Source organism: Saccopteryx leptura, chromosome 11, assembly GCF_036850995.1.
Source record: "Saccopteryx leptura isolate mSacLep1 chromosome 11, mSacLep1_pri_phased_curated, whole genome shotgun sequence".
Classification (NCBI taxonomy): Eukaryota; Metazoa; Chordata; class Mammalia; order Chiroptera; family Emballonuridae; genus Saccopteryx; species Saccopteryx leptura.
The window spans coordinates 43,980,659-43,994,042 of NC_089513.1; the positions used below are offsets into that span (position 1 = coordinate 43,980,659).

The 13,384-nt window shown below is 46.3% G+C and overlaps 1 protein-coding gene across 1 annotated transcript in view; it reads left to right on the forward strand.

Annotated features, from left to right (window-relative positions):
• The first annotated feature begins 518 nt into the window (after positions 1-518).
• The window catches only part of TTC39C (tetratricopeptide repeat domain 39C), a 126,426-nt gene continuing 113,560 nt past the window's right edge, over positions 519-13,384 (forward strand). The window contains exon 1 of the mRNA XM_066352539.1: positions 519-829. Within this exon, the coding sequence (XP_066208636.1) occupies positions 669-829 (161 nt within the window). The 5' untranslated portion in view covers positions 519-668. The remainder of the gene's footprint in view (positions 830-13,384) is intronic.

The window sequence follows — 13,384 nt, forward strand, 5'->3', positions numbered from 1 at the left end:
AATCAGATAAATTTGGGGGTCGGGGGCGTTGGCTTGAGGGGTTTCCGATGTGATGCTCGGCGCTAAGATGCGGCTCCGTAGTCTCCCGCCACGCGCTCTCGCTGCGACTCAGGCGGCGTTCCTCGTCCCCTTTTCAAACCCACTTGTTCTATCCGGCTTTCCTGAGACCCCGAGGTCCGGCTCTAGTGTAGGAGGGGGCAAGGTCCGGGCCTGGGGGCCTCATGGGTGTCCAAGCAGGCGCGGCGCGTTAGCCCCCGTAGCCGGGCGAGGGGTGTGGGAATGCGGGCCGGCGCACCGGGACTGCAGGAAGCGGGGGCGGCGGCCACTCGGTCCCTGACTCCGCGCGGTTAGAGACACCCGGAAACAGATTCGGCTCCAGTGCCGGCGCGAGCCGCGCGTCTCGGGGCGAACGGGAGTGCGGCGGGCGCTGCTGAGTAATCCCCCCAGGGCGGCGGGAGGCGGCGGCCCGGACGCCCACGTCCCCGCCGCGCCGCACGGACCGGCTCCTCCCTCCCCGCCGCGCCCCGCCCCTCTCCGCCTCCGCCTCCCGGCCCGGCCCCGGCCCCCGCTCCGCGGCGCTCCCGGCAGGTAGAGCCGGGCCCGGATGCGCGCGGGGCCGCCCCAGCTGCTCCACCTCGCCTCGGCCCTGCGCAGAGCCTCGCGCGCCCATGGCCGGCTCCGAGCAGCAGCGCCCGCGGCGGCGGGACGACGAAGACTCGGCCGCGGCGGCTGCGGCGCCCCTGCAGGACGCGGAGCTGGCCCTGGCCGGCATCAACATGCTGCTCAACAACGGCTTTAGGGAGTCGGACCAGCTTTTCAAACAATACAGGTGACCGACGCGCCCTGCTCCCCTGGCCCGGCCCCGCGCCCCGCGGGTCGGTCTTAATGAGCTTCAGTCTGCGGCTGTCCTCCCCCCCCCTCCGTTGGTCACTAATCCCTGGTCCCGGTCCCCTAGTCGTCTCCCTCGGCCTGAGCTGCAGCCGGTTTCTGCGCCTTTGCCATATCTCCCCTTTCCACCCCCACTCCGTCGTCCTCTCTCTTTCTCTCTCCCTCTCTCCCCGGGACCCGGCGTGCGTCCTCCCCGGGCTCCCTTCACTTGATCCCGGGTCTAGCCCTCCAATAGGGGCGCCCAGTGTTTATCAGCTTCTCTATCGCGGTTGCCCTCCAGCCGCCGGAGCCCTTTGCGTTGGGACCTGCGACCGGATGCAATTTGAGGCAGCAGTGAGCCTTGGACTTGGGGTGTTGTGACTCCGGCTCGCGGCTCGCTTGCTGCCGGAGCAGCCTTTGTGGCACGGAGCACAACCAGCTGCATGTTGCCGCTTTTCTTGTGCCTCGCGTCACTTTGCATCATTATGCATTTCAAATGCTTTTATTGTTTGCAAACACGTGCATAATTGCCTTGCCATGAAGGAATTAAAAAAACTCAACCAAACTCCGCTCGCTCACCTCTCTCTGCCTGTCTTGTAAATCTCAGCCTTGAAATGAGTGCCTAATGCGTTTCAAGCGAGTATTATTTGTTATGAAATTCTCTTAACTTACAAGGATTTTAAATATATGTAAGACTGGAGCGAAGAACACGTGTGTTAATTATTTTTTATTCGTCTTTTAAAGAAATTAAGGAAAGAACTGAAACCTGGTAGCTTTCTCCTGAGTGTGGGAGGAGCCTTCACTTTCATTGGGGACGAGAAGCATCTGCTTTCTGGTTTAGGAAGCAAGTTTATGATTTGCCCTTTGCATGTTGACAAGACTCAAGGATGTTGACGAGCTGCTTCCCTGTAAAGGTTTTAGGTCGGTGTGGTAGGAATGGGAGGAAAGATGTACAGCTGTGACTGAGAGAAAATGCGAGGAAAGGGGATGAGAGGCAGGCTCCTGATGATTTCAGACCTCCTAGAATGGTGGTTTTTACCGGTTGGAGCTTCCACAGCCTTAATAGCAAAGCCTCACAATCATGAACTTTTCACTAATGCAAATGGGTGTTTTCAAACCTGAAAATGGAAACTTTTCAGCTTGACTCAGACTCTTTTATTTTTAAAGCATGTAGTCTCATTTCAAGCCAGAGTTTTATCGAGGCTGTTCATGGAGAATACAGTCTTTCTTGTAAAGTTTTTTAGTCTTCTGAGAATATATGTCATGAAAAAAAAAACATCTGAATGTTTCATATACTGTGCTGGGACAAACTACCAGTTTATGTTGTATGAGAGGCCTTAGTCAAGTTTCTCTCTTTAGTTGCTGATCAAGATAGTGTTTGCATGTTTCCATACTTGCTACTTATTTTTAATCACTTTTTTTTCCTAAACTGCTTTTATTTAGTAAAGTACTTAATTATTACTCCCTTGTTTCTGTAAACTGAAAGCATGAAATAGCACTGTTTGCTGTTACATTTTATCTGTACAATTTTATGCAATGGTAAGAGAGGGCACATAGTTATAGGAAAACTTTTCTCATGGCAATAGCAGAGAGATACACCTTGAAAGATGTTTCTCTGTGGGAGAGTCTGTTTGGGTGATGGAGGGGGAAGGTGTCCAAGGAGGTTTCATATTTTATAGATAGGAGTTATCTGCTTATATTTTATTTTTCGATTAGAGTTGACATGTATTAGGTGAATGGAAAGCCAGTAGCCATGGCCACCATCATAGCCGCCTGGCCAATGCAGGTTCGCATTTGATTCGGACAGACGGTAATGAAATAACAGCAAGAACTGGTGGGCCATCATCTTTAATCCTAGCTTGCACCTGGTGTGCAAGAAATACACACACTGGTCTCCAAAACCCACTCATTCAGTGCTCACAAAGCTACTGACTTATCCGAGTTTCCTAGAATCAAAGGTTTCTAGCTTACTACTAGCCTTATTCACCTCTGTTCCCCATCTCCTTCTCTCTGCACAAATTGGCTTCTCCTTCAGCATTCTGCCATCTTGGCTGCTTCTCCTCTCCTCCACGTGGCCTTACTCTGCTCTCCTACAGTACGGGCTCCTCCTAGAACATAATCAGTCTACTCCCGGAACAACATGATCTCTCTTCCTTTTCAAACCTTTTGGCATGAAAGCCCTCCCCAAACACATATTAACATAATCACGCTCATCCCAAGCAATCACCTGGGTGACGGGCTTCCACGTGGGCAGCACCATCTTTAACAAAGTGAGCATAATATATTTTATCTGCCCAACAATCCACCCCTATGCTCACTTTACTGCCCACAATCTACACCACCGGCATCCCTGTGCAAGGAAATTAGGCACATTACACAAATTACAAATACATGACAAATCATACAGTTTCAACAATTACAAAGGTACATTTCACCAGTCTCTGAGCACTTTGCCAAAAGCAAAAAATGTCCTCGGCCTTCTTTCTAGCCATGGGAAAAGCTTCCTGGGACAAGGGAAGGGCCTCCAGCAAAGCCGCCCCCCACCCCCATCAGGGTATTTCACATTGTCCAAAATCCATAAGTCCATCCAACAAAGGAGCCAGTGCTCACTCCAGTCATAGTCCAGGAATCAGTCCATGCACATGGGGACTCAGCCACCCCATCCCTGCCATCCTAGCAGGTCTTACACTGTCCTAAAGAAGAGCACGTGGCAATGGCAGTCAGCATTTCCATCTCTGCTCTGGAGAGCATGATGACATTCATCCCTATGTCCCAAAATCGTAGATTTACCAGAGGCGTAGAAGGTACTCCTTGCTGCCGGGCTTTCACCTTCTGGAGACTGCGGATCACAACTCCAGACTGATTCCCCTCATCCTCCAAAGATGAACTGAAAACATAAGCTTGTACTGCCGGGCTTGAGCTCCAGGCCACTGCTGCCTTCTGCTCTGCAGGCCTTGCAACTCCAGCCCTGGCCTCCTTCTGCTGCTGGCTCTTCACAACATCCAGGGTAAGCTGCAACTCACGAACCTGTGATTCCTTTTCCAGTGGCTGCTCCATTTCCAGGTGAATCTCGCAAACCTGATCAGCCTCCGGTGCTTGCTTCAGCTCCAGGGTCGGCATCTCTTTCTCCCACGTTTAATCCAGCTCCTTCCACTGCTTGGTTTGCAGGTCCTAGGCAGCCTCTTCCACAGAGCTCTTGGTTTCCTCACGCATGACTGTAAAAGTCAGCCAGCCTGCGGCCCCCAAAAGGACAGCTATGGGCCGTGATGGCAAACTGTTTTATAAAAACCGCCCACTTTTGCAGTGCTGGTCAACCTGGTCCCTCCCGCCCACTAGTGGGCGTTCCAGTTTTTATGGTGGGCCCATTGCCGTGCCATTTGGTTGCTCCACTACCACCCACCATAAAAGCTGGAACGCCCACGAATTGGTGGCAGGGACCAGGTTGACTACCACTGTCCTAGAACGTAATCTTCTTAAGACCAGAACAATGTGATCTCTCTTCTTTTTAAAACCTTTTGGTGCGAAAGCCCTCTCCCAAAACATATTAACATAATCATGCCCTATCCCAAGCATCATTAGGCGACGGGCTTCCACATGGGCAGTGCCATCTTTAACAAAGTGAGCATAATATATTTTATCTGCCCAACAGTGTACAACATAGAGATTGGACAATTATATGTCTTACACAGTGATCACCCTAAGTCTAGTACCCATCTGACACCATGCATAGTTATTACAATATTGACTATATTCCCTATACTGTATTTGTCAGCTTATTTTTTGAAATGGAAACTGAAGATAAGGTGACAAAGTATTGCTGTTCTCTGTCAAGTGCAGTGCTAGGCACCTTTCCTTATATTCTCAGCACTCTAGTGACAACTCTGTATTTTATCATGACAATTCTATAGCAAAGGTCTCAAGTCTCCATATTTAACATGGACCAGGACATAAGCACTTCCATTTTAAATCAACGGTTCTTTTCATTATACCATTCTACCGAGCTCACTAAGTTGATTAGATTTTGTAATTTGCCCTGCGACCTTATTTTTTGGCAGCTTACACTTTTTTAGGGGTGGCCTGTGATAGCAACCTCCTATTGGCTTTCCTGCAATCAGGCTTGCAACCCTAGTTTTGCAGCTTTTGTAGGGGCCAACTTGGGTTTCTCAATTTGCTTCCTTATCTACAGAATGGGAATAGCCCACATCATAGTGTGGTTGTTAGAATTAAATACCTAATTCATGGTAGCTGGCACAGTGTAAGAACTCAATAAACATTAGTCAGCTTTTGTATTTGATGCCTTCCCTACAATTATTATGCTGTTTTAAGTGAGAGGAGGGAAGCTAGTGAGACAGAGTCCCGCATGCACCCTGACCAGGACCTACTTGGCAAGCCCTGCCTGGGGCCGATGCTCAACCCAGCTATTTTTAGTGTACCTAAAGCTGATGCTTGGACCAAGGAGCCATCCTCAGTTCCTGGGGGTGACACTCCTGAACCAGTTGAGCCACTGGCTGAGAGAGGGAGGGGAGGGGAGAGAACTAGGTGAGGGTGGAGGAGAGAAGCAGTCACTTCTCCTGTGTGCCTGACCAGCAGTTGAACCTGGACATCCATATGCTGGGCCAGTGCTCTATCCACTGAGCCAGCAGCCAGGACTGCTCTCTTCTTGATAGTATAGTTTGAGTAGAACAGACAACATCCTGAAGGTTGCTTTTATATTTAAAGTTAGCCTCACATATTTGCATTTGAAAGATTTACATCCTGTTACATATTAGAAACTTCTCTTCCTGTTCCAAAATAGAATGGCCTGCAGCAGAACTCAGCAGGGACTTACTTCATCAGCAATGTTTGAGGAACACCCCTAGCTCAGTTCACAGGAGGGAGAGTGTTTGGTCAAAGAAGTTTGTAAATATGACATATATATTTGCTTGCTTTGGGTGTTGGAGACAGGCTGTAAACTGGCAAAGTCACTATAGCCTAAGGCTTAGTTAGTTTTAAGACTAAGCTTTTCCCACCCTGGGGTGGAGCATTCTCATGAGCAGGGGTCCCCAAACATTTTACACAGGGGGCCAGTTCACTATTCCTCAGACCGTCGGAGGGCCGGACTATAAAAAAAAAACTATGAACAAATCCCTATGCACACTGCACATGTCTTATTTTAAAGTAAAAAAACAAAATGGGAACAAACACAATATTTAAAATAAAGAACAAGTAAATTTAAATCAACAAACTGACCAGTATTTCAATGGGAACTATGGGCCTGCTTTTGGCTAATGAGATGGTCAATGTGCTCCTCTCACTGACCACCAATGAAAGAGGTGCCCCTTCCGGAAGTGCGGCGGGGGCCAGATAAATGGCCTCAGGGGGCCGCAGTTTGGGGACCCCTGCTCATGAGGAATCCCATTATGCCTCAGATAAGTGACTTTGTATCAGATACTTGTTTGTATATTGGGTTTAAAGGTTTTGACTTATACACTATAAAATGGGGCAGACTGGGAGCCCCATTTTATAGTGTATAACTCAGTTCCTGAGATTAGCATTAGAGAGGAGAGCAGAGAAAGGCTATGTGGAAGAGAGGAGAAGCAGCCAAGATGGTGGAGTGCTGAAGGAGAAGCCAGTTTGTGCAGTTTGTGCAGAGAGAAGATGGGGAACAGAGGTGAATAATTCTGGTGAGCTAGAAACCTTTGATTCTAGGAAACTCGGATAAGTCAGTGGCTTTGGGAGCCCTGAATGGAAAGGGAAGTGTTTTCCCACTGTGTGTATTTCTTGCCCACCAGGGGCAAGCTAGGATTAAAGCTAATGGCCCACCAGTTCTTGGCTCTGTTGTTTCATTATCGTCTGTCTGAGTCAAATGCGAACCTGCATGGGCCAGGCAGCTGTGATGGTGGCTGTGGATATTGGCTTTACAGAGAGCAATGGGTTTTCTCCTTTCCTAGGATTGTTTCGTCACAACCACTCTTCCCATACTAGTAAATCTTCCAGAATCTTATTGTTAAAGTTTACCAATAGAAACATTGTGTATCTAGAGTAACAGTAACATTTTTTATTAAAGGAAGACAGTTTTCTTTTTTCATGCCACATTACTAGCATGATAAAAATTTCATCAACAACTATCTAATGAGAAATGGTTACTTCATAGGAACAGGTTATCATTAAGGCCATTCTGAATTAGTGAAAAGTCTGGCTTGTATAATTAAGGCACCATACTATCGAAATAAATATATGCGTTATGGAGGCTTTCTTTTGAGATATAAAACATGCCATAGTTGGGATGTCAAAACATTCCTGCCATGTTCTTTGTAATTACAGTAATAATTTAGCAGGTTGTTGATGGTAAATCACCGTCATGCACTTGGCAATATGTTCCCAGCGGTTGGGACAGATGGGTGTTGCTTTGGAGCCTTTCTACTTTGGGCCCAAGGACATACCTTTATCAGCCCCTGATACCACCTAAAACCAAATTGCTGGTCTTGGTTGTAGAGCTCAGTGCTCTAACCTCGCAATGTTGACCCTCCTCCTACACACACACTCTCTCTCTCTTAACTGATGTTTTCACGTGTGACACACACTCGGACCTTTAGGTACGCAGCTCCAGGATGAGGTAGGCTGTGGTGATGGGCACAGACAAGCACTAGATTTTTAGGTGTTGCAGTGCATGGAGGCTGGGAGACATATCCATGACCTGTAGGCAGTAGCAGCATAGAGAAGCAGCTTGTAGCCCAGTTGAGCATTGTAGTGGGGTAGAAGTGAGAGAGTTTAATTGGAAGGAATTGGGAGGGCTGAGGAAGAGGAGGAAAGGGATGTGAGAGGTGGGGGAGTGGAAATGAAATCTAGGAGAGGAAACAATGAGAATCCCACATGAAAATGTGAAATGGCATTTGGAGACGAGGGGTGAGACTTGCAAGTTGATCAATCCATGAGGTTGCCCTGTTTGATGGTTCGTTCTGCCTTTATTTTCTGAGAGCCAGAAGGTTGGTCCGTGTTTACTGTGAGTCACCGCTGCTTTTCAGGGTTACTTTGCCTGTAGGTATTTGGTGAATTCATGCTTTATGAGGACCATTGTCCCTCACAGTGTGGCCCTCATGTCCGTAATTAACTCGGGGCCTCAGGGTCCTAATAATATCACTCTTTTTCTCTTTTTGGTTTGATATACTATGTTATATATTTTAATTAGTGCACTGTCAATAGAGATGACGCATACTGAGCTCTGAGGAACGCCTGGCCGGAAAGAGCTGTGCAGTTCCTGTTGCCACAGGCTTGACGCTGGCTCCCCCTCTGCCCTGGAGGTCACGTCTCCGGCTCCTGCCTTAGCTCTTGCCGTTCTGTCGAACCTTAAAACATCTATGATTCTTACTCTTGCCAACATTACCAACGATTTCTGCCTGCGGATATTATTAATAAAGTCATATTTTGTCGTCAGCTAAAAGTTAGTGGTTATAATGAATGTTTCTTGAGGAGAAATTGTATGAATATGATACAGAATTAGGACATGGTTGTTAGTATGAATTGTGATATTTTTCCTTTCCATTTTAAGTTATCGAAATGGCAAATATGTATTTTAAAAGGCAAGAAAAATTCATACTAATATGTGTATATTTAAAATGAATACATATATGGATCCTAAATTCTTTAGCACAGTTTATGGTACATACAACAAAGCCATATGACACATGCCCTTATCTGTGAGCGTGTCAGTTTGGAACCAGACTTACCATATGGGTGGCCCAGTGTAGCCCAGGAATTGTAAACTGTGGTCTGCGGGCCAAATTCAGCCTGCTGGGTTTTTTTTTTTTTTGTACTTTTTCCGAAGCTGGAAATGGGGAGGCAGTCAGACCGGGATCCACCCGGCACGCCCACCAGGGGGCGATGCTCTGCCCATCCGGGGCGTTGCTCTGTTGCGACCAGAGCTACTCTAGCGCCTGGGGCAGAGGCCATGGAGCCATCCCCAGCGCCCGGGCCATCTTTTGCTCCAGTGGAGCCTCGGCTGCGGGAGGGGAAGAGAGAGACAGAGAGGAAAGATAGGGGGAGGGGTGGAGAAGCAGATGAGTGCCTCTCCTGTGTGCCCTGGCCGGGAATCGAACCCGAGACCTCTGCACGCCAGGCCAACGCTCTACCACTGAGCCAACCGGCCAGGGCCAGCCTGCTGTTTTTTTAAATAAAGTTTTACTTGGATGCAGCTACACCATTTAGTTGTGTATTTTCTGTGGCTGCTTGTGCAGTACAACAGCAGAAATGAATAGCTATGACAGACCATATGGGTTGCAAAGCCTAAACTGTTTACGCTCCACTGCTTCAGACAGTAGTTCTCCCTGGAAAAGCTCAAGAGGCATTTTTGTAAGAGACCTGGGCCAGCAGGCGTCTGAACCTCTTCCAAAGCTGTGTCACTATGTCGGAGGACAGGAAAAAGCTTGCAGGTCACTCAGATTGGCCACTCTCGCTGCCAGTCTATGAAGATTCAGAATGCAGGAAAAGCAGAAGCTGTGAGAAGCAGAAATGGTGTAAGGGAACTGGCAGGGGAGACAGGAAACTCATTTGTTGCTTTTCCTATTCTCTTTTTAACTCAGTAGTGTGTTTGGAAAAAGGCTCATATATATTTTTTCATCTATTGCACTCTCTGAAAAGGCCCCAATTAAATATTCATGAAAGATTCGTTTGGCTTAATTGGGATTCTTTTAAAAATGCAACTGCCATAGCATAGTGGGAAAGCATATATAGGAAATTATCAGAAGAAAGTGAATCCCTGTACTGAGGAGGATATGTGTGTAGAAACACACAAAGATGTGAACCCTTAAAATATTCTGCGTGCTCCGAGTCACGCATGCTGCATTAACAAGTAGTTTGGTGAAACCACCATTTTTTCCTACTCTAGTTGAGAGTTCTACTGAGTGAAATGGAATTTTGAGGAGGATAAGAAAAAAGGGGAGAGAAGTAATACTGAAGTGTGGAGCCCTTTCTGTTCTAGTCACAGAAAACCACTGTAGAACCCCAAACGTCCTATTTCAGGAGACTAGATCTTTTGCATGGGCTGTTTTAGGTCCTAAAATACTATTTTTCACACCTAGTCTCCTCCGCCAGGGTGTAACCTTCCTACTTAGCCCACAGCAGTAGTGGGACTTTGAGGGGTTTAATAATGAAAAGGACTCAAGGAGGAAGAGAAAGTATAAAAAATACAAAAAGTAGATGAATGTGTTGCAAAGACGAATTTCTGTTATTTCAAAACTTTGCTTAGCCCCAGCTCTTTCCCATGAAAGGGGTTGGAGTTGGCTCTTCTACCTCTTCTACCTGTTACTCTGTTTCCTAAATTCACAGTACACTGTTCAACTAGGTCCAATTTGGGATGGAATTAAGTCTTTATGGGCTATCTGGGGATTGATCTAGTTACCTCTTAAATCCTTTTTGTTTACAGGGACAGTTCATTCCAAGTTCTAAACAAGTGACTTTGCGTGCTTGTTTGTTTTTTTAAACTGAGATATAATCAACATATAACATTATTTTAGGGTCAGGTGTCCAATGATTTAATATTTGTATATATTGTGAAACCATCATAATAAGTCTAGTTAACATGCATCACACCACATAATTGCAAAAGCATGTTTTTATATAAAACAACTCATAAGTCTGCTTATTGTAAGAAGAGAAAGCCACGACTTCCTGACATTTGATTGGAAGATTGAGGTAGAGGCTTTTCTTCATGTTTGAGATGGGTGACGGCGTGCCATCTCAGCACTTTCCCCAGCGAGGTGGCTTTCCCCATCTCGTCCTTCTTGCTCAAGGATTTCAGAACACTGATCGGGGAGTTGCTGCCTAACAGGAAAGGAGTCTGTTATTACAGCGAGGTCCCTGGAAGTGTCTGTCGTGTGCAGGACACAAAGGTGAGAAGCAGTTCCATCTTTCAAGGAGGTGGTGCTTTCTTAATTAAAACTCTACCTCAAAGAGTCACTAACAGGCATGTCCAAAGGTATGCATACTGTCTGTGAAATCATTGGTTTAGGTGACATTTCTTTACCACACATTGAAATAAACAATGGTGCTTACTATGTGCCAGGGCACACAGCAGCGCTCCCGTGTGTTAATACTCATCTAACCCTCCCACAGCTTTGGGCGGGGCTCTTGGTGCCTCCTCCTTTATGGGGGAGGAGGAACATTGAATGAGATGCCCAGGGTTTCACAGTGAGTGGGAGGGCTGGGTTTGAGTGCAGGCTGTCCAACTCTATAGTCTGTGTATTTAACCGCTACACTACCTATCTCTCTTCTCTTAACATCTATGGTAAGAGAAATTTACCTCCGTGCTGCTAAGCCATTTTGGGGCAAGTTCCCCCAGCAATATGCAAACCACACTCCTACCCCAAGAGGCTACCTGGCAAACCATCGGAGAGGTCTGTTTTCTTAAAATAAAGTCCCCATTACTGGCTTGGCGTCGGATGTCCTGTGTTCCCGCCTGTCTGCTTGCCTGCCTCCCTCCTGTCCCTTCCTCCCTAGCATGCTGGAATACTTTGCAGCATCTAACTAGTTCTGACTTGTCGTTCAAGATGCAGCTCAGATTGCCATGAAAAGGTGGTGTGATTGCCCAGTGCTCCTGTAGCATCCTTCTGTTTCTTTATCCAGCTCTGGTGATGTGTGGGTGTGGTTTACATGGCTGCCTGTCTGCGTGGGAGGGCTGAGATAGTAGGGGTGGGTGGACTTCCTCAGCAGGTGTTCCTGGCCTTACTGAGGTTGCTGGAGCAATGTGGGATCCAAGAGGTATTATGGGCAATTCGGCTCCCCTGTATTTGCTGGACAGAAAAGTGCAGCCCGAGAGCAGTGCCCCTTAGTAGCTCGGAAAGCCTTTATTCCTCACCCCCACCACCACCATATTGGGTTGTGGGTGGGTCTCTTGACCCCGTTAGGTGCTCTCGCATGCCTCCTGGATTGACCCTGCTGTCAAAACAGGTAACAGAGCTCCTGTCTGGCTCATCAGCCTCTTCCCATTGGTGGCTTCAGGATGCCCAGTGCTCAGTGAGGGGCAGTGGGGGAGCAGAGCTGCCGCTGAGCGTGGACTCGGGGCTGCTACTTGGTGCTGGTGGTATGATATGATCTTGTATCATTTGCCTCTCTGTCACGAGAAGGCAGAAATTTAGCTCCCTGACTCCAAAATCCCTGTCCTGAATTTCAGGAAGAACTGGTCTCTGGAAGAACTTGGTGGCTGGGAGGGGAAGGTTTCTAGAGCAGTGGCTCTTGACTCTTATCATGTTAATACCTTCTTTCTGTAACAAATATTCTGTAATTCCCCTTCTGTGATCCTAGAATGTAATTGATAGATGAAATGACCTGCCCATTCACACAATGTTCAAACATGAATAGAACGCTCAAATATTATGAAGAGGTTTAAAAAAATCTGTAATAAAAATACATATATTTCAAAATGTAAATACTCAGCACACCTTCATCAGAAGATGTAGTTAGATGCATGCACCTGTGTAGAATGAATAAATTTGGAGTTAAGAGAAGGTCAGAAGCCATTCTATAGGAGAGAAGTGAGAGAGCAGGTGCTTTTTAAAAATGAAGTAACTGGCTAAACTTATCTGTATATATTAAGAGAAAGCAGGGAAGTAAGGTTCATTGAAGTAGGGATAATATGTGAAGGCAGAAGACTGACTGTTGAAATGAAGAAAAGGAGGAAGCATGACATTTTTGCAATGAGCCAGGCCGCTTATGTCAAGGTTGTGTCGGAATAATTAATTCCCTGCATTAGACATGGGATGTGTGCTGACAGACTGTCTCAGTATGGATCTCCCGTTTTAAAGCTCTCCACAAACCAACTACTTTGGAAACCACAGCTTTACTGACTGCATGGGATTAGAGGATGAATTGGAAAAGAAAAAATAAAAGGTTACAGGGAAGTTTGGGTGGAGGAGGGTGGTATGTGACCCTTGAGAGTTATATCAAGAGTAAAGTAGAAAAACAAGTTTCATACCCAAAATAATTTCTTCATGTAACTTTTGTGATACAAATTTCAGTTTATTATGAATTCATAATATTAGGTGGTAAAAATGAAATAAGTTTATTATTAATGAAGGTGATTGGTGTCCAATTTTTTCATGAACCTTCAATAATTTATTTAGCTTTTTCTATATTGAAAGGAGCTTTTGATATCTCTGTAAAATCGTGGCATGTGATAGCTAAAAATTAGGCTACTGTAGTTGGGGTGTGTTGGCAACTCAAATGCCGCAAGCAGTGTTGCTGTTGGTGACATGATTTTTCTAAATTTGTGAACAGATCTTGATAAAGGGTATATTTCAACAGTGTCAGAGTGATTTTGTGCTTCTCTGTCAATGGAGGTGGGTTTTAGAACTAAATAATGGTAAAAAGGTTTTCATTCGTGTGAATTTCCAGATGTTCAGAAGTTGTGCAGGACATGCAGGGGTAGTCAATCAACCTTTTTATAAGAACCGCCCACTTTTAAAATTTTTTATTTTTATTTATTTTTAGATTTTATTTATTAATTTTAGAGGAGAGAGAGAGAGAGAGAGAGAGAGAGAGAGAG